Consider the following 20,358-nt stretch of genomic DNA (forward strand, 5'->3'; position numbering starts at 1 on the left):
GAGTGTGTGAGCTCACCCACACGTGTTCTTCAGGGAGTACCTACCTATTCCAGGTGAGATTCAGCTATGTTTGCAGGTTCCTTGGTGTGCCCTCTATGGAGAAAACGGGAAATTAGCCACGGATGCTGTGTGTCTGGCAGAGATGAGGGTGTAGAGTCTGACAGGGTACCAACCAGGGAGTACAGTGTTTGACAGAAGTCAGGGTAGGGAGCTGGGAGGGCGGCATCCAGAGGATAGGTACTGTGAGCTTGGCAAAGATCAGGGTACAAAGCTTGGGGACACCAGCTAGGAGATGCTGTGTGCTTGGCAATGATTGAGGTATAGACCTGAGAGGGAACCAGGCCAGAGGCTGCTTCATACTTGGCAGGAGCTACTGTTCAGTGTGTTAGAGCCTCGCCCACACCAAGGACATTGGTGTCAGATAGTGTGGACCCTCACTCTGTGCACATGAGGCGTTACAGAGAGATAGTGAGCAGGACAGAAACACCGACCCCCACAGGATCCAGAAATGTGTGTGGTTTGTGGAGGTTCTCTGGGTGTAACGGAAGTGTGGACAGGGGCATTCTAAGGTTCTTCTGACTTCCAGGCATGATTGTGATGAGAATAGTGAACACTAAAGGAGGGAGGTGCCTAACTCTGACCCAGCAAGAGTGTTGGAGAATTTTAGGATTGTTAACAGCAGTAGAGAGTCAAGGGATAATGGATGACAGTCGTGGTAAGCCTAGCTTAAGTTGCAGCTTCCAAGCAGACCAGAAGCTCTGTATGAGTTTAGATCAAGGGTCCCAGCAGCCTCCTGTGCAGGACCAGATCACAGAGGAAGAACCTGGGAACTAATCCAGAAGCAAGTAAGCATGGCCGAATGCTGATGGAACTTTCGTTTACAAAGACAGGTAGTCGGCCAGGTTTAGCCTGTAGAGGCTTGCTGGCCAAGGAAGCCTTGGGAATCCTGTGTAAGGACGAAAGGGAATCGGAGTGAGAGGAGGTGGGAATCCAGTGGCAGCTGCTCTACTGGTCCGAGAGACTCTGGGGCTCAGATGCTTCCTAGCCTTAGGGCTGAGGAAGATGAAGGAGAGCAAAGCTCTCAGCATCTTCTGAAGGAAGCCATGAAGTGGCTTTGGTGCAAGTGGAGACACCTGAGGCGGGTTTGTCCCTTGCATGTGCTAAGGAGGCTTTGAAGTCAGCTGCTGGGCCTTCCTCCTCTGGCCATTCCCCATCTACGCCCCCAGGGAGGGAGCCAAGCAGCATCCGGTAGATACTCCAGGGTGAGCACAGCTCTGTGACAAAGCTGAGCAGGACATGGAGTGAGCGTTCTAAGGTCTGTGCACAGCGCTAAACTACTACATCACAGAGGAGTTGTGTCTGTGAAAGGGTTTCCCAGAAGATCGTCATGTATGCTTACATTTGCATCTGCACCCCTAAGCCAGCGTTAACACAGAATGCGAATAGCTAGACATGCAGTCATTCCTTCATGACCATGTTCTCTGTGTAGAGTCTTTATTTCCAAGGATCCAAGCACTGGGGTTCATGCAAGGGTTAAAATCTTAAACATCCAGCCCATATAAACGTAAAAAGATGTCTCTGTGGCATTGGTTTGCAGTTGGAAGATAATTTCGCATACGAAGTCCCTTTTCTAAGGCTGGCAACGGAGCTCGGTAGAGAGCTTGCCTAGATGCTCAGTTTTCGGGTCCAGCCTCAGCACCACATAAAACTGGGTGTGGCAGTGTGTGCCCATAAATTCAGCACGCAGGAGGTGGAGGCAGGGGGTTCAGGTGTTCAAGGTTATGTCCATCTACATAGTTCTCAAGACATGCCTGGAATATATGAGACCCTGTCTGGGAGAGGTAGGAGGGAGCAAGAGACAGAGGAAGGGAAAGAGGGAGGGAGGGATGGAGAGACGGAGGGACTGGAAGTTGGATTGACTGCAAGAACAGGCGTCTGTGAAGGGTTGCACATGCTGGTGCAGGGAAACAAGGTGGAGGGAGGCAGGAACATCTGTACCAGAGTTCCTTTGGTGGCTGTCTTCAGCAGGATGGTCCTCCCTTTCCATTTATCACTGGTACCAGCAGCAGAGTCCCAGTCTCAATCCAAGAGCTTAAAAGTGCTACCTTAGGCTTTGGGGCTTACATGAAGGGGTCTTTCCTCAGCTCGCTGTCAGAACAGCTATACATAAATGCCTGGTTGTTTGGGCTAGAAAGCCCTGTGACCCCCTCCCCTGGGACTAGCAACTAGCCCGGTCTCATGGTCCAATCAGGCTGCCTGAGGTGTGACAGCATCCCAGAGGGCCACAGGGACTCTTGAAAAGGAGGAGATGGCGTATAAAATAGGGCTTTGCAAGCAGCATGGGCAGGAGCTGGCAGTTGTTAGAGCGCCGGGTTCAGCTACTCTGTAGCGGGGTATGTTCTACAGGCATCTCCCAGCCCTTTCGCTCTTGCTTCCTGCTTTGGAACATGTCAGGACTCTTCCCTCGGTGGAGTTTCGATTAGAAGGGCCGAGGGTGTAGCTGAACTAAGCTCGAGTCCCTGGAAGAAAGACAGGACCTGGGAGAACGGCCAGCGTCAAGACGAAAAGGGAGGGTGGGCACGCAGCTGAGCCCTGTTAGCAGCGTGATCTCATCCCGGGTTGAAACCCTGGCTTCTGCCAGTGACAATACTTCTTGAAAAGGCACAAATGTTTTCTGCTTCTTGTAATCCACTTCTTGCAAATATTCGTGCTCTGGAAGAAAGATTTATTTTAATAATGTGAGTTTTAGGGTTTTTTTCCCTGTGGTTAATGTTGTTTTATTACTCTATATTCTTGCCAGAAAGTGCATTTTAAGAGTTTCAATTCAAAATTAAATATGACCTCAGTGTTTTAAAATACAATTACATTAACTGTCCATTTAATAGTTGCTTAAGATTGTTTGGCCACTAATGCATACTCAATATACTTGTCTTATATTAAATACAGTATTTTTTTTTATTCCAATGACCAGCTAACGTGACCAGCGAACATGTCCCAGCTGCAGCAGTTCACAGGAGAAACTAGGGTCTTCTCAGAAGTAAGCAGCAGAACGTTGTCCACTGGAAAAGTGTCCTGTTACCTATCACAAGCTGGGATTTTCTGTGAAAACACCCCTGTGTTTGATAGTAGGGAACTATCTATTATTTATTTAGAACTGTATGAACCAATTTGAAAGTCAGGTAATTTAGGGGCAGGATTATTTATTAATAAGACCAGTACATGAGTTAATGGGCTAAACTCTTCAGAGGTCAATCCTCATCTAATCCATTCTTTTTGTAAAATAAAAAGAGACCTCGTCTTTAGCATATTTAGTTATTGTTTTAAATTTAAAGTCAGAAACGCCACTATTGAAATGAACTCTTTTTTTTTTTGTCTGAATGGCATGGTTGGTGTGGGAGGTCCTTCTGTCTATGTGTTGCTTTTATTGGTTAATGAATAAAGAAACTGTATTGGTCTTTGATAGGGCAAAAGAACAGAGCAAGACAGGGAAAACTAAAGTGAATGCTGGGAGAAAGGAGGCAGGGTCAGAGAGAAGCCATGTAGTCCCGCTGGAGCTGGATGGAACTTTACCCAGTAAGACACAGCCACATGGCGATACACAGATTACTAGAAATGGGCTAAATTCAGATATAAGCGTTAGCCAATAAGAAGCTAGAGCTAATGGGCCAAGCAGTGATTTAATTAATACAATATCTATATGGTTATTTCGGAGCTAAGTGGTCAGGAACCAACAAGCAGCCTCCTCCTTACTACGCATGGTGGCAGAGAGTCTGTAAACTACATGGAGATGGAGTCCATGAACTGAATTGGGGTGATGGGTTTTTTCCCTGTTAATATCAAATGCATTTGTCCTTGTTGTGTGGTCTCAAGGGAAGAAGCAAGACTGGTTCTCAACAAAGGTGACCCATAGGAAACATGGGAGAGGAAGAGAAGCTAAGGAGGGACCTGACCTCCTGGTTCTCCTTCCTTTAGGACTGGAGTGGGTCTTGACAGCCACTTTAGGTGCTTTGCCTTTGGGGATCTCCATTTTCCCTCACATCCCACATTCCCAGTGGGAGTAGCCATGGGCTTCCGGTAGGGATGGACAATGTGGACCAGGCGTGGGCTTCCGTCAGGAGTGGACAATGTGATGTTGTGGACCAGCCATGGGCTTCCGTCAGGAGTGGACAATGTGATGTTGTGGACCAGGCGTGGGTTTCCTCTTCATGGTCCTCAGGGTCTCCTCTGGCCTAGGGAAGCTGGTGCCTGCACAGCGGCTCTGGTGCACACCATGAGTACTGAGAGGCTGCATCAGTCTCCTCTGGTAACAACTCAGTGGGTTCCTCTGTGAGGCTGAGAATCCTGATGAAACACTGAGGGTGTGATAATGTGACCTTCATCTGGGACCTTTGGACCTGATGGAATCCAGTATGGTTTTGGTCTTACAGGAGGCTACAGCTCAAGGTTTTACTCTTAGCTGCTGTTTTGGCTTGTTTGTTTATTTTCCTCATCATGTAGTCAGTGGGGATGAACAGACATGAAGGAAAGAAAGCCCCTTCATCTTTTGACTTCAAATCAGCACCATTTCCAGGCTCTAACTGTAAAGTCCATCTAAAGTGAAATTGGATGGGAGGCCCACTCCCAGGGTGTTAGCCGACCTAGCATCCAGGTCCAGGCAGGCGAAAAGATGTAACTTCTGCTGTCTAGAAAACCTCTAGTTATTTTCCCTGCAGAATGGTTCTCAGCAAATTATTCATTGAAGAAACGGAATCTGAAAGCAGGTTCTTTGGGTACACATGGTGTGGTGGGTGAGTCGCCTTAACAACCTTGCACCTGCATAATCAATTAGTTCATTGGGCAAATACTGTGTTCCAAGAATATGCTAGATCAACAGGGCTGGGTCTGCTCTCCAAAAGCAGTCTTGGTAGAAAGTCCATGGTTTGACTAAAGCCCTGTCTCTCTCCTGCCATCCGATCATGCTGTATAGAAAAGGTTATGGCCTAGTCATTCTACTTTCTGGGCCTACCTTCTGGAGGGTAAAAATTTGGGAAGGTGGTGGTGGGTCAGAGGCATTCTGGGGATAGGCCTGTTGTGTGACTTTTCCTAGGTAGATGTCAATAAACAACTACGTTCCTTAGATAGACCACCAAGGATGGGCCCAGAGAAAAAGTTCTGACTAAGTCTAGCTTGATGAGCCAGTGAGTTTATTATAATTCCACAGAGAAAGCTTGGATGACTCTCAGGTAACTGTGTCACCAAAAACCCAGCTCCAGAATGGATGACAGCTCAAAAAAGTTCCATCTCTGGAGCTCCCTGACCAACTTGTAGGCTTCTCCACTAAAGCGTCTTCTCCCCGCCCAGTAATTGTTCACTGCTTATAAACTCAGGAAGGAGCCTCAAGGATCTTCTTTTTCAGCTTCTTGAACCTTGTAAGTTTCATGAACTTCCTGAGCCTTAAAGAGCCTCTTTCCTTTCAGGAGGGATTCTTTAATTCTGCACAATAAGACCTCTTGTGGAAAGGAATGTTGTGTTCTCTGAACAGGTCACCAAACGACTTTTAAATCACATGCCTGACACGTGCTAAGCCTTGATAGTAAGCAATGGATGTGGACAAGGGGCTTGTTTTAGATTGCTTCCCTAGATGCAATGAGTCCTGATCACCTGATCACCTAAGGTTACTCTGGGTGATAGAGCTATATGATATGGAGGGGCTTGCCAATAAGACCTCCCAGTCAATTGCCTTGCCTGTTAATAACCTAGATAGCTAGACTATAGGATCACCTGGCACTAAACCAGCTGTCTTTACCCCTCTGAAAGGCTGTCTTGAGATTCCCCAACTCCTGCTGCTCATTCTTGACACTTGCTCCTGTGGAAAGCAAAGGCCGACTGAGTATGGTTTCATTCCCAGTCCCCAACACCGTACGTTCTCTGGCAAGCCCTTGCTTGAAACTCATGGCATCTTCTCCTAGGTGGTCTTGCAAACCCCTAAAAGCACAGACCAGTTAGTTCTCAGCACATAGCAATCTTTTGCTCTTTCATCCTGCCTCGTGAGCAAATATTAATTGCCTTTATTTCAACAGGAAGAGAAAGGAAGTGATTTCTTTACTCCGAGGGGCTCTGTGCACACTTGAGCCAGGTAGAGTGAGGCCAGGTCTGTGGAGGCACCAGAAGATGAAACCACGCAACTGTATAGATTAGTCCAACAGAGAAACCAAAAGACAGAGGATATTCATAACAAGTGGCTCTGTTTGTAGCCATGTATCCCACCGTGAAGTTAGTCATAGGAGAAGATACAAGTGGTTGACCAGATGCCCCATTTGAGATCCCTGTGAAGAAAATGTAGTAGTAGTCACTGCTTGTTGTCAGTGCACACCATGATGTTCATTTTTTAAAGAGCTAAGAAAGGGAGTTGTTATCCAGGCCCCAAAATCCTCTGAGAAGCACCCTTTTGGAAGTCACTGCAATATGATGAGCCAGAGAGTGACTCTTGCACTTTTATGGGTGTGTAAGCATTTTATTTTAAGATGCTAAATTAAATTTGGAGAGAGGCAAGTACCTTCTGTGTCTAGAACATTAAAAAGCCTCTCTGTTTGCTACTTGGTGGTAGGAAGCAGAGGCAACATAGACGTACGGCTATTTGAACTCTTTATTTGCCACATTTACAATATTAATAACAGTGTTTCCAGAAGTTGTCACATCAAGTAAAAGATCTTCATTCCAGGCTGTCTTTGGGGGCCAAATTGAGACTGGATGCATGCATTTAATAAATTGTAGTCTCAAGTAGTCATTTTTGTAAATAATTAGTTTCAGCGAAAGAATAAGTTAGCATATTGTATGCGTCTAATGTTGCAGGCGCACATACAGCAAACTTTGCTATTAATCAACAGTCGAGCACTGCAAGTGGGGTCTCATACATAATGAATTGTGCTTAAGCCTCATGGGTTTCTTGATAGAAAAATAAAAGAAAACACAAGTGTAGTCAGCTTTTGAATAAAATTTAACTAGATTGCTCTGCATCCTATAATTGTTTTGGAATCATTAGGGACCTGATCATTCATCTGTAGTTTTGGGGTGTTTTTATCTTCATCTGTCAAATGCCGGAGACTTTTAATGATATGTTAAAGTGTTGATAAAATAGAATTTTTCTTTTAATGACTTACATTAAAGGTGTAAAGGTCTATATTATTGCCTTTTTAAGATATTCTAATAGCCTGTGTGTACTATTTAAACTGCCTTTACAATATGGTTTTAATTGCTGATGTGTTTTTAACACACAATTATCTTTTTAAGAAAAATATGTAATCCTTATGGGGATGAGTTTAAAATTTATATAAACTTTTCTCCATTTTTGTGGGTGTATTAAAATGCTATAATAAATCCTTTTGTGGTTTTTATTTTCGGATCTGGAATTTATTTGAGCCTCAAATTTTGTTTGAGGTAAAGTCTCGTGGTGTAACTCAGATTGACCTTGAAATCAGGAGCCTTCTGCCCCACTTGTCTTAGTGAGCCTCAGTTTGGAAGGACTGGTATGCTTATGGGAAATTGATACCCAACTTTGCAGCATCCATATGACCTTCTAAAACAATCAAAATGGAAAGTTGCTAAAAACTCATAAAGTTCCCTCATACTGTTGACTCTGGGACATATCATTTCATGTCAGGGACGAAGGGCCATGGACTACATAGGAACAGCTCACTGAAACAGTGCTGAGCGGACATCAGAGTCCTCTGCTGTGACTGTAGAGTGTCACTGCCTTCTGCGCAGGCTCTCTAGTTCTGTCCTTCTAGTGCATCCTGGTAGAAATGCGTGTTTGGCCGGGCTGCTCACCTCACTCAGTTGGGAGGCAGAGTACGAGAGGAAGGGGCCCTGACTCTGACCCTGACCTAACTCCTTCCAACTAGGCCCTCTCTATCTCCCATAGTGCCACAGGCTGGTGATCAAAGCATGTGGGCCCTTGGAAGACATTTCATAGTCAAACCATAGCAGGCACTGTATCGAGGCTCTTGTGGCTATCTGTAAGCTCTCTTGTTGTGAGTGGTGTGTGTTCTTATTCTACTGTAGTAAACACTGATGAAACCAACATGGGAGAGGATAGCGCTTATTGGGATTACACTTCTATACCACAAAGCATCCCTGAGGGAAGCTAGGGCAGGCAGTCAAGCTGGAACCTGGAGGCAGGACTTGAAGCAGAGACCATGGAGGGATGTTGCTTATGGCCTCACCTGCCCTGACTTACTTGCTCAGTCTGCTTCCTTATATAACCCAGAACCACCTCTCCAGGGGTAGCCCACCCAGAGTGGTCTAGCCCCTCCCACATCAGCCTTCAAGAAGATGTCCTACAGACTTGCCCACAGACCAGTCTGATGGAGACAATTCCTCAATTAAGATTCCCACTTCCCATGTATTAAGTGGGCAAAAAGTAATTGTGACACTAATTGTTATTATCCTTATACTTGCCTTTGGGTGGGTGGAAAATCTGTGACACAGCCGACCTGTGAGTCACTGAGAATAGCTCGTGTGTGTGTGTGTGTGTATGTGTGTGTGTGTGTGTGTGTGTGTGTAGTGACGTCATTAGCACAGCTTTGTTCGTGAGCTGTTGGTGAGCAGCTTGACCTCAGTGCAATTGCAAGCGCCTACCAGTGTGTCTTTAAGGCTCTTCACCTTGCTTGTTCCTTGTTGAGGTTGCCTTTTCTTATCGTTGGCATCAGCTCTTTGGTTCACCCCTTTTTCTATTCTATATCTTAAAATCACCCTGGGAAAGGTGAGCTGTCAAGTCTGCACGCAAGTGTTGCCTGGACAGCCCCCACCCCCAGGCAGTGCTATGGAGCCGTCACTCACTGTCCATTCATGGACTGGCATGAGGCTGGAGAGTACTTGGTAGCCCCTTCCAGCATAGGGTTGTTTGAAAGGCATCTAAGTCAGAACCACTGCCGTTGCCAAGCGTGCCTCACCTTCACGTCCCCTCTATCTGCACAGTTGGCTACAGGTGCCCGAGGAAGGGGCCACCTAGGTGGGCACGCTCCCCAGTAAGCCGTGAATGGAATCAGACCGTCTCTGAATTGGAATGAAAAAGTTTAAAGGCTTTATTCGGTCTGCCTTTTTCTAAAAAGCAGTCTTTATTGATAGCAGGTAGCATAGTTTGTTTCTCGTCTTCAATCCTACCCCTGGAAGAAAAATGCCCGGGTTTTAGTGAGAAGGCATAATTAGATGCAGGACACATCCATCAAACACAACCCACTCGGCTAGAGATCTTCTAAATTAGACATAATTGTGTGCGTGCCAGCACGGCGGAGCAAGAGTCTCCGCACGGTGTTTCGAAAGTCACCTCTGCCGCAGTTGTGCCTCAGTGAGCCTGTGAAGTCCGGAACTCCATCCCAGAGTCCCAGAGGCTCCCCCGCCCTCCACACCACACGCTGGAAGCCAGAGGAGGCAATGTTCCTCACCTAAGGCTGTCCGGTATGCTGCGTGTAGCCTCAGCTCTAGGCTCCTCCTCCTGTGAAGAGCCCTGCCAGGAACGCCACACGTTGCCACACAGCTTCCTCTACACCTTGCTGAAGGACACAGCCTACATCGGCTCCTTGCCAGAGTCTGGAAGAAATCTCATCTGTAGAATTCTTGTATGACCCTCTGGTGTCATAGTTAATGGTCCCAAATCATAGGATGCAAAGTCACCCTCTGGTGGAAAGGGACTGGGTCACAGAGGAGATGGCATGAGTACATGGTCCTTGTCCTTCTGCATTCTGATTGTCCATAGCAGCACCCACCTTGGGGGTGACTGTCCGTACATGGCTCCCACACATGTGAACAACTCTAAGGAAGTCCTAGCCTGTTAGAAATGAGCTTTTAGGTGATTCTCCCCTCAGGGCACTTCCTGAAGCATCCCAGATTCCGTATACCCAAGTCTCCCATGGGCTGGGCCATGTTTCCAACTATTGGGTGAATCTGTACTCCGGGAAAGATGGAGGGGGTGGTGGCAGCTGTGTCCTTTATGTGTCCTTTGTAGCATGGCATGCACATGGCACCGCTTGGTAAAGAACGAGACCCCCACGCAAGGCTCCCGCAGAAGGCTGTGGAGTTGAACCACCTGCTGTCCAGAGCCTTGCCATGTCTGGTCTCCATTCAGTGGTTAACTAACTTGGCAGGATCCAGGAGACAAGATGGGCACCCCACACTGCACTGGGGCCATCTCCGTTAGGCTTGGCGGAATTAGTCTTGCCGGTCTGTCTTCCATTCTGTTCCTAAGGGTGTCCATGTCCTGATAGGGAAGCTTCATACAGAAAGAATAGCTCTGCTCATGTGGCAGAAGTCTGGACTGGGGCTTTTGGAGCCACTCGTCTCTGCGCTGTGCAGAAATGATCAGAGCTGCCGTGCACCATGAGTCGTCGTCCCTTCTCAAAGTCACCAGCCACAGCACCACCTCGCACGTCCTGCGCTCTGGAATCCCAGGAAGCAAGATGCTTTTGACCTGGAATTACCAACAGTTGTGGGTTTCTTGTGGACCCACCCACGGTGTGTTAAAATCCCACATACTCTATCCTCATACTTCCTCCTGTGGTAGAAGCTAACGGAAACAGGGTCTCTTTTTTTTTCTTTCAGCCTCCAGCCATCTTCCAAAGCCAAGTTAAAGAGCAAAAGTGGAGTTTGTATCACAATCTTCACCTCCTGAGTCCTCCATGGGGGTAGGTGACGTGCTGGACCCATGTCAACCACTCAGATTGGAACAAGTATCCCCAAGGGATACCAAGCACTGTACTGAGTGGTTCTCAGGGGTCTGCAGCTTGTTCTGGGCTGGTACCGAGGAACTTGAGGATGGCATTTAAGAGAGTGGGGGCACAGAGCCCCTAATTATTGGAGTCCCAGCATTCGTCGGTGGGGAGGTCTGGAGAAACACCTCCATCATAAGAACAGCCGTTAGCACCGCTGTCACGCCATAGCTCTTCCCTGGACCAACAGCCGGGAAGGCTGGCAGAAGAGGGCAGGGCAAAAAGAATAAATTTCGTTTTATTGTAGAAATGGAAATTTGTGTCATGGCTTTAAAAATCTGGTTTTATGTGTGTGTTTAAAGCCATTCATTTTAAATGTAGCCCCATAAATCCTTGCTTCGGAATCAAAGCTGTTTTAATTACATTTCACCCATGGCTACTTATCTCGTGCTGATGGGGAAAGAGTTAAAAAGAGAACCCCGGAGTGAATCAGAGGTGAGATCTTTAGCACAAGCATAAAAAATCAATTTAAGATGAATTTTAGTACTATAAAAATTCTTCACATATCCTTTTAAGAGTGGGAAATGCTAGGAAACACGGCTCGCCCTCTGGAAGGTGGAAGGCAGGCCAACATTGGCAGCAGAGGCCTCCGAGCCGCCACTGGGAAATACAGAAGGCCCAGACTCGTGCTTTAAAATGTTCCCTCATACGGTGAACACTGATGTCCGTCAGAACCCCGGTGTGCAGCACCCATCAGCACCCACACTAACCTGGCCTTGGTGTTGAGGTCCTAACTAGCCTTAACTACCTGTTTTATCTGTACCTACCCCTCTCCACCCCCCACTCATGTTCTATGAAGGTGGTAGTTTGTACAAGACTTAAAGGCAGTCCCATCCCTTCTGTGTCCTTGGTTGGGAGTCTGTGCACATAGATGTGGATTTTAGTCACTGCCTGTCTGAGCAGGTGGAGTGAACCCTGAAGACTACGGGCTCCTTGCTGGCTGCCTTGCTCTAAAGGGACCTGCAGACACCACACCTATTCCCTCTAACCTCAGTCTTCCCGCCCTTGTCATCACCAGGGACCAGGAGGGCAGAGTGCATTATGTATTTCTCCATCTCTTCCTTTAGACATCCTCGACACGCCGTCCCCTTAGTTAGTGAGCGACAGAGGAAGAATAAAATGACGGAGCATGTATCTCTAAAATTGAGTAATATCGAAGCCAGGCACGGGCAGAAGTTTCCCTTCCCATGATCAGACAGTGCTAATAGGGGAAAGCAATCAGGGCAATGAGACAGTTCCATCTCCCTAGGAGACTCCCAAGAGAGGCCTGTAGTCTGCATGCAGAGCGAGCTGTCATCCCTGGGGCCCACCTGGGGTGTACAGGCAGCGGCAGTGGGGAGGGACATCATACCTGTTTGTTGGGGTGCAGGACGGAATGAGGCCCCGCTTAGCGGTTTCAGAAAGAGCAGTTGTGATAGCCACAGGATTAGGCAGCTCAGGGCCCGGTTGTGTGTGTATAGAAGTTGGGGGTACAGAGGACAATCTCTGGTGTCACTCCTCAGGTGCTGTCCATCTTCTTTAGACCCTAGGGTCTCTCACTGGGTTGGCACTCACCATGCAGGCTAGGCCATCTTCCCGTCCCCAGCACTGAGAGTCCGAGCACATGCTGTGGTCCCGGCCTTTTCACTTTGACACTGAGAGTCTGACTTAGATCGCTGTGCTTGTGTGGCAATCCTTTGCCAGCTGAGTTATTGTCCCATCCTCCCAGGCCTGGTGTCTCCTCTCAGCCATTCACTCCTGCCCCATATCCTCATGCATTATGGCTTCTTTCTCCATCCATCCTCTGGTTCCTTCCTAAGGGCCGAAAGCGTTCAATATGCGTCTACGGCCTTTTCTGAATGACCTCCAGTTCTCTCTGAAAACAATACAAAGGAACCCTGCTCTGCATCCTAGCCTGGAAGTTCATTTCTTTGAAATACACAGGGACTTAGTGGAGACACAGAGGCCCCCACCAAGACTGTCCTAAGCAGTTACACACCTGCACAGGCCGGTTGGCTCTACTGTAAGCCTGCCACTGCCTATGAGAGTCAGGTCTGCAATACACAAGGAAGGAGCCGCACACCAGCTCCTTGCGTCTCCTCCATCAAAACCTTCCCTGTCATGCTCATGGGACACCCTGCCATAGGACTGTCTGACCCTGCTTGCTCTGGGAACCAGCTCCTCTGTGGCTTGAGATTTTCCTGCCCCACCTCTAAGCTCTGACCTGTTGCTTTCTGCTTTAGTCTTTATCCAAAACTGTTGTCCCCATCCCCACCCCTGGCAGCTCTGGTGACTTCCATCTGTGGAACCCATCTTGCTCTCCACCAACGTCACATAGGCAGCCAGGCCTAGAGTCCAGGCCCTCGGCCCTACCTGTCACACCTATGGGGGGGCCCCATTTCCAAAGCTGACTGAAGGCCTCCCCTCCTCACCAAGATGGCCATGTGTGGATCCAGACCTGTGGAGTGAATGGTTGTGCCAACCCTCACAGGACACAGGAGCCAACGGAGGTTGGTGAGATTCACAGTCCAAGGAATCTGCACCTCTACACCATCCAGGCCTTTCCACCTTGCCATGAGAACTTTGAAGGACCCAGAGAAGCTGTGCCTTCCAGGCCCAGGAAAGTCACACAGAAGCTGCTGCTGTCTAGAGCCTGGAAATGAAGAGGAGGAGAAAGCTCACCAGAGAAATCAGATCCAGTGTCTGTGCCTCCTGGGTGTGGATCCCAGAAAATTGAAACAGAAACTGAGGCTGCCATAAAACTCCAGGCTCAGAGCCCAGAGCACAGAAGTGGCCTTCCCTCCCAGCGTGCGCTCTTAGCCTGTGGAGCACAGCCTCAAAGGCAGACCCCAGCTGAGCATGAACAGTGGACTCCATGCAGGGCCAAATCAGGGAACAGAAGACGCCTCTGTGGAGGAGCAGCGAGAACCCGTCCAAAACGGCTATGAAACATTTCAGTTTTAAACGCCAGGGCATCGGCTGAAGGAGGGGGACCGCAGAGAGGAGAGTGAGCAGGAGGATTTGTTAGTAAGCACCTCCAGCTAGACACCCCAGGCAGGAGGGAGTCACCCCCACTAGCCTCGAAGCACTAAACTCATACGGTGATGTCACTTGCCACTGGTGCTAGGGAACATGGGTCAGTATACTCTAAGGAGCTTCCACAGGTGTAAGCCAGAGCCGTCTGAGAAGGGATCGGTCCCCTTCTGCTGTGGAGATTCAGGGTGAGATGTGGGATGTGGATGGTACAGTCTGATTACCTGATGCTTGGGGAGAATAGTTTGGGCGGTGGTCAGCTCATGATGCTGACTCTCAAGCCCTAAACCGGGGCACGGGATGTTCCTATGTGTCGGTTCCTGGTTCCCATCCCCGGGCACTATGCCTGCAGAAACTTGGAATCCACATTTTGAACCCTCCCTGCCTGTAATAAGCCTGGGGCTGGAAAAGTAAATACAGGGACTGACTGCAGTGCCTTCCCACCCAGCATCCCTTAGTGGTCATTTCTGTTATCTGGAGGTCTCTGTGCGTCTGGCAAAGACGCAGCCTGAAGAGTGGCCAAGAGTCTCCCTCCATTAGCTGCAGTAGGTATGCTTTTCATGTGTGTGGTAACTGGGCTTCTTATCCCCTTTGCAGCCCCACAGAGGCCCCAGCTAGTCCTGAGTTGCTCAGTGGGCCGGAGGGACGGCCAGAACCCCTGGTGCAGTGCACAGCCTGGCTGGAAGCCTATTTCCATGAACCTGCAGCCACGGAGGGGCTCCCCTTGCCTGCTCTCCATCACCCTGTGTTCCAGCAAGGTCGGTAACCGCGCTCCCTTTGGGGAGCCTGACTTATTAACTATGGCTGACATCACAGCTCGTTTACTGACTACACAGGCTTGGAATTTTCACTCCGTCTAAACACGGGCGGCATGCGGCCAAGCCGAAGGCCGAAGGCTAAGAGCTCACGACCCCGCCCACTCCGAGTGGTTGTGTTGGTTTTGGCACATGGTCCCATAATTCTTGGCAAAAGCAGTAAAAATGATGCATGCAGATCAACTCTTGACTCTGGCTTGGCTGAAAGGTTTAAATGGGAACACATCTGAATGGCAGTAAATTCTTCAATAAGCTTATTGTTAGCTTGAACTCTCTGCCTGCCAACTGCACAGAGAATAAGCCCTCTATCTGGACAGTTAGCCACTTCTGTGAAGTGCCTTGGTAACAGTGACTTCAGAGGCCACTCCGCCACTGCATCTTCCCAGATAAGTTTGAATTTCTCCGGCTTACCATGTATGTGTTCTAAACGATGAATTTTAAATGCATTGCTTAAATATAGTTGGCTAAGGGCACTGAAGGCCTCCCAGTAATCTAAGAAAACATCCCATTTCTTCTAAAGCTTGTTTGGATCTGTTCAGCACAGAAATTAATTACTGCAGCTAAGATCATTCCGGACCTATAGCAGAAATTTCGTCTGCATACTGACTTTTATAAGAAATCATTCCATATATATTAGTATATATTCACTTTCAGACATACGCGTTCAAATACGTGTGTCTCCTTAAGGGGAAACTAATTTTTTTAACTATGGTGAAGCAATCTTGAGGTTCAGAATGGTGTTTTCTAATTATAATTTAGGGATGTTTGAATTTTGAATTGTTCCCGCTTTTCAGTTCACACTTGAAATTGGAGAGTTTGGAGGAAAAAAAAAAAAAAAAAAACAAGGTCAAAAGCCCTCTAAGTTCAGGCTGCTGCCTGACCAGGTTCACTCACGAGGTCAGACAAGTGAGGGGCTAAAAAATGAGAATCTACTTTATGCAAATAAACTGAAAGAACAGCTGGAATGAATGGGCACCTTATTCACCCCTGTGTTGTCTAGGATAGTCTTTGGAAGGCTGTGCCCAGCAGGGGTGCCAGAATTTGTTAAGGGGTTTCTGGGAGAGGTGGATGGGTATCTGTAGGACAATGTGTATCCAGTGACCACACCTTCATCATTCACCCACTGGGGAAGAGAATTTGTCTGTGTACCTGCCCAGGCTTTGTGGGGGGACTGAGAGCAGTGACTGAAGGGACTGCGTGTGACTGTTGAACACGTCCAACTGCCCAGCACCGGGGGCATCTGTTGCTATGGAGCCCAAGGAAGTGAGAGCAGAGTCAGACATTTGCAACCACTGTGTCCCTATGGGGTTATTGCCTGCTGAACAGGAGAGAGAGAGAGAGAGAGAGAGAGAGAGAGAGAGAGAGAGAGAGAGAGAGAGAGAGAGAGAGAGAGAGAGAGAGAGAGGAAGGGAGGGAGGGAGGGAGGGAGGGAGGGAGAGAACGCACTACAGTTCAGGGTCTCAGGATAGAAAACTATCTTATAGAGGCAGGGCTATCTCCATAATCCCATGAGGTAGTAGATGAAGAATGAGCCTGTAAAATCCTAACCTTTCCTGAGATGGTTTTATTACTTAAAGAAAACTGTAGAGGCCAAAATTGTGAGGAAATGACTCACTTTTGGCAAGCCAGACAGACAGTGGGGTCTGCTGGCCTGGTGCCACCAGGGTCCAGATTGTACCTCGCCCTTACACAGACCAGGCCAGTGACCTGGAGAAGGTGTGGTGTGAGTGTGATCTCATGGTCAGCGGAGGGTGCCCACCAAGAGTGGCCCTAGAAGAGCCAGGGATTCCTCGGCAGTGAGAGATGCAGAGGAGCCCTGCCACACTCTCGGCCACTCCCGTGCATATCAGTGGACTCCTGACTGAGGTGCCAGATCCCAAGAATCCCCAAGCATGTCCCCAGCACTTCAAGAGCCCACACCAGGCCCACACAATGGCAGTGCCCTGTGCCAGCAGGTTCTTGTGGATCTTTGGAGCCAGGAAGATAGATAGAAACATCAGAATAGAGTGAAGCCATGGGCCACCCCCAGCTCTGCAGTATAGGTGAGCGCTTCCAGACAGACAGGATCCGCTCTGGCAGAATTAGATAGGGTGAGGCTTCTTCTGCACGCTTTTTCCTCCTGGTGTGTTCGGAATCTAAGATCCAGGCTGTCCGCTCCCAAGGTTGCTTGGACTAGGCCTGCCCCTGATAGTTAGTGACTGCTGTGGGGCCAGGGTTTCCCACGCCTAGCATGTGCAGGCCAGGTGTTTTTAATTTAGTATAGTCATTTGCTCCTGGGCAAGGACCAGGTGTGCAGATTTTACAGCCTGGAGAAGGAGGGCTAGGGTTGGTTAGGGCACCCTGGCTTACATGGAATTAATTGGGTCCACTCCACATGTGTCCAGTTTGCATCTTGTAATGCCAAGGAAAGAGCAGAATGAAAGTCTCACCAAAAGCATCCTGGGATATCTCAGTGTCCTCTGGAACCTGGGGGGACCCTAGACCAATCTGTACAGAGCAGGAAGAATGGGTCCACTTTGATACGGAATTAAATTTCCTTTACCTGCTCCATTTTCTGTGCGTTTTGATTTCTGGATTTGTTTTATGCTTTTGCATGTCTTTTTTTCTTGGGGGTTGAGGAGCAGTGTTTGTTGCGGATTGTTTTTGTTTTGCTTTCTTGTTTCCATATCCTTCATGATTTGGTCCTGATCTGTCCATTCCGACCTGTTTTTAGAAGAAGAGACTTATGGGCTGGAGAGATGGCTCCGTGGGTGCTGTGCTTGTTGTCCAAGCCTAACTAACTGGGATCAGATTCCAAGTGTCCACACAGACAGATTAAGTGGTTCATACTTGTTATCCCAGTGCTTCTGTGATCTCTGATGAGACAGGAGAATTACTGGAAACTACTGAGCCAGCTAGCCTGGCCTATATGGTGGTGAAGGAAGGATAAGGGAGACCCCTTTGAGGGGGTCAAACGACCCTTTCACTGGGGTCGTTTATCAGATACCCTGGAAAATCATATATTTACATTATGATTCATGACATTAGCAAAATTGCAGTTCTGAAGTAGCAATGAAGTAATTTTATGGTTAGGGGATCACCACAACATGAGGAATTGTATTCAAGGGTTGTGGCGTTAGGAAGCCTGAGAACCACTGGTCCAGAGGCTCTTGATGGTACCTGATTCTGGGACTGTACCAGTAGCAACCTCCGCATGAGCCTTCCATCCATTCTTCTGGCTGACTGACTGCCCAGGACATCTGAACATTTGAGTATCCAAGTCGCATCCAGCCCAGTGTGCTCCAGTGTTGATAATTGGGGGAGGGGGTTCTCTTGATTTGGAGTTCCTAGGTGTATTGCTAGAAGGCAGCATGTAAGTAGAGATTGCTCATTTGTTCATGGCTGCCCAGACCCAAATTATCACACAGAAACTATATTAATTACAATATTGTTTGGCCTATTAGCTCAGGCTTCTTATTAACTAACTCTTAAATTAACCCATTTGTACTAATCTGTGTATTGCCATGAGGCTGTGGCCTACCAAAAAGATTCTTGTGTGTCCTCCTTTGGCAGCTACGTGGTGTCTCCCTTATTCTACCTACTCTCTATATATACCTCTGTTTGGATTTCCCACTTGGCTTTACTCTGCCCTGTCGTAGGCTGAAGCAACTTCTTTATTTACTAATGGTAATCTTTATTAACCAATGGTAATAAAACATGTGCACAGCATACAGAGGGGAATCCCACATCAGCAGCATTTCAGGGGAGACATCCCTGAGAGCCTCTGGGTCTTCTGACCCCCTCTAACCAATGGTAATAAAACATGTGCACAGCATACAGAGGGGAATCCCACATCAGCAGCATTTCAGGGGAGACATCCCTGAGAGCCTCTGGGTCTTCTGACCCCCTCTAACCAATGGTAATAAAACATGTGCACAGCATACAGAGGGGAATCCCACATCAGCAGCATTTCAGGGGAGACATCCCTGAGAGCCTCTGGGTCTTCTGACCCCCTCTGGCTGTATCTTTGCAGGACTGGTCCTATAGATCACAGGATTCTCAGGCTCCCTACATGTCTACAACGTTCTGTCGGCATTGGCTGCCCTTCCCCAGAAGACACCAAAGCCCTAATGGACAAACTCATACCCTCCCTGAGAATTATGCTCTACAAGAAACTGTTGAGCTAGCTCTGGGGCAGAGAGATGACTCAGTACAGTAATACAGTGTTTGCCCATACTGCAGTGTTTGTCTGGCAAGGGCAAGAGTTTAGTCCCCAACAGTGTCCCCTGCAAAAAAGGAAATGGTTTCCAAGTCTCCTGAGTTCTTTCTGCGGCATGTTTCACTCTGTGTTGCGTTGATAGTCTCTGATAATTTCTTGGAACCTGTAACAGTGGCACACTAAGGGGTGGTGTGCTGCCATTTATTGACAGGTGAAGCTCTGGGCAGTGTGTACATACGTCTAGGAGTGTGCACATAGCAGACCAAGGGCGTGGGCATTTGCTTTTGTCTTGAGAACAGTTAGCTAAGGCACTGTGTATTTCCAGTTACTTCCAAGTCACTGCAGTGTTTTAGAAGATGTCCTGGGAATCTCAAGATCATGACTAGGAGACCATAGTTGTTGAGGGTTGCCATAGCTAACCAGAACTATCATGGGGGTGTCCGGGAGCAGTTAGAGAGAAAGGAGGCTGCTTCCGAGCCTGGATTTCCATTAATGCAATGTAAGGTAGACCCAGTGTTGGGATCACTGAAGGCTGGCATACACTCAATGCCATCTCAGGGCAAAATCACAACCAGCCAGACACCCAAGAAATTGTGGGGGTTCAGGATGCCTCTGTGCACAAGAGCCCATGACCAGTCAGCAGTTGCTAAGGCACTAGGGAACCTAGAAACCAGAGAGCTGGGTCTGTAGCTAAAGATGCAGTCCAGGCTTTGATCCCCAAGGTCTTCAGAGGTCTCCATGAGTAGAGGGTTGAGCCTGTAAAGGCTCCACCATGCAACCCAACCAAGTCTAGCAGGTGGTAGAGAAGAGCGTGCAAAAGCCAGTCACGTTCAAGCTGATGATCCCAAGGACCCCTGCCACAGTCATATTGTGAGTGCTACTTTTGTGGAAGAACTACAACTTGCCTCTAGATTTTCCTCAGTGAATCTCTGAAAGTGTCTATGAAAATTAAATCCCCTTTGGTTATGTCAGCCCGTAGAGGGGCTGTCTGCAGAATCCTGATGCTGGACCTCGGGTGTGGCTCTTCTCCAGAGGCAGCCGATGTTCAGTTTTCTACATGAAAAGACAGACATTGTCTCACTGCATTCTGTAGAAGTTTTTACATTTGAGACGAGCTCTGAAAACACAAATGATCTATCAAATCACTATTTTTTTTTAAAGCAAGGCAGACTTTTCACTTCAAAGGGGGTTGTTAAAGTTTTATTCCCTGTTGTTAGGACCAGATAAACATATGCTATTCCCAAAAAGACTGGTCACATCTTTTAGTTCGTTATCCTAGAATATTGTATGTTAATATATTACAGATAATCTTAGTCATTTAAAGTTTTTGGAGTTGTAGTGGAATATATTAACTATATAGATGAATATTTTACTATAGCATGCATAGAATTGGGCTACATATTATCAATATTTTAAATATAGAACTGGACTGTACATTATCAATATATTAAGTATTGGTGTACAGTTAAGAATAATGTCAAAAAATTAATGGTAGGAGACAGAAGTGTAAAAACTCTTCCTTAATTTAAATGATTTGCTGAGTTTTAGCTGAACCCCTATGTTCACTCAGTCTTGAAATATGAGATTTATG

The 20,358-nt window shown here is 47.7% G+C and overlaps 1 protein-coding gene across 2 annotated transcripts in view; it reads left to right on the forward strand.

The window, feature by feature from the left end:
• Mgmt (O-6-methylguanine-DNA methyltransferase) overlaps positions 1–20,358 on the forward strand; it is a 229,073-nt gene that overhangs the window by 169,963 nt on the left and 38,752 nt on the right. For both annotated transcript variants that reach the window (XM_050137874.1, XM_050137875.1), the window contains one exon: positions 14,352–14,512. In XM_050137874.1, coding sequence (XP_049993831.1) covers positions 14,352–14,512 — 161 coding nt within the window. The remainder of the gene's footprint in view (positions 1–14,351; positions 14,513–20,358) is intronic.

This window comes from Alexandromys fortis, unplaced genomic scaffold, assembly GCF_014885135.2.
Source record: "Alexandromys fortis isolate MF-2015 unplaced genomic scaffold, M_Fortis_MF-2015_v1.1 scaffold_3, whole genome shotgun sequence".
Classification (NCBI taxonomy): domain Eukaryota; kingdom Metazoa; phylum Chordata; class Mammalia; order Rodentia; family Cricetidae; genus Alexandromys; species Alexandromys fortis.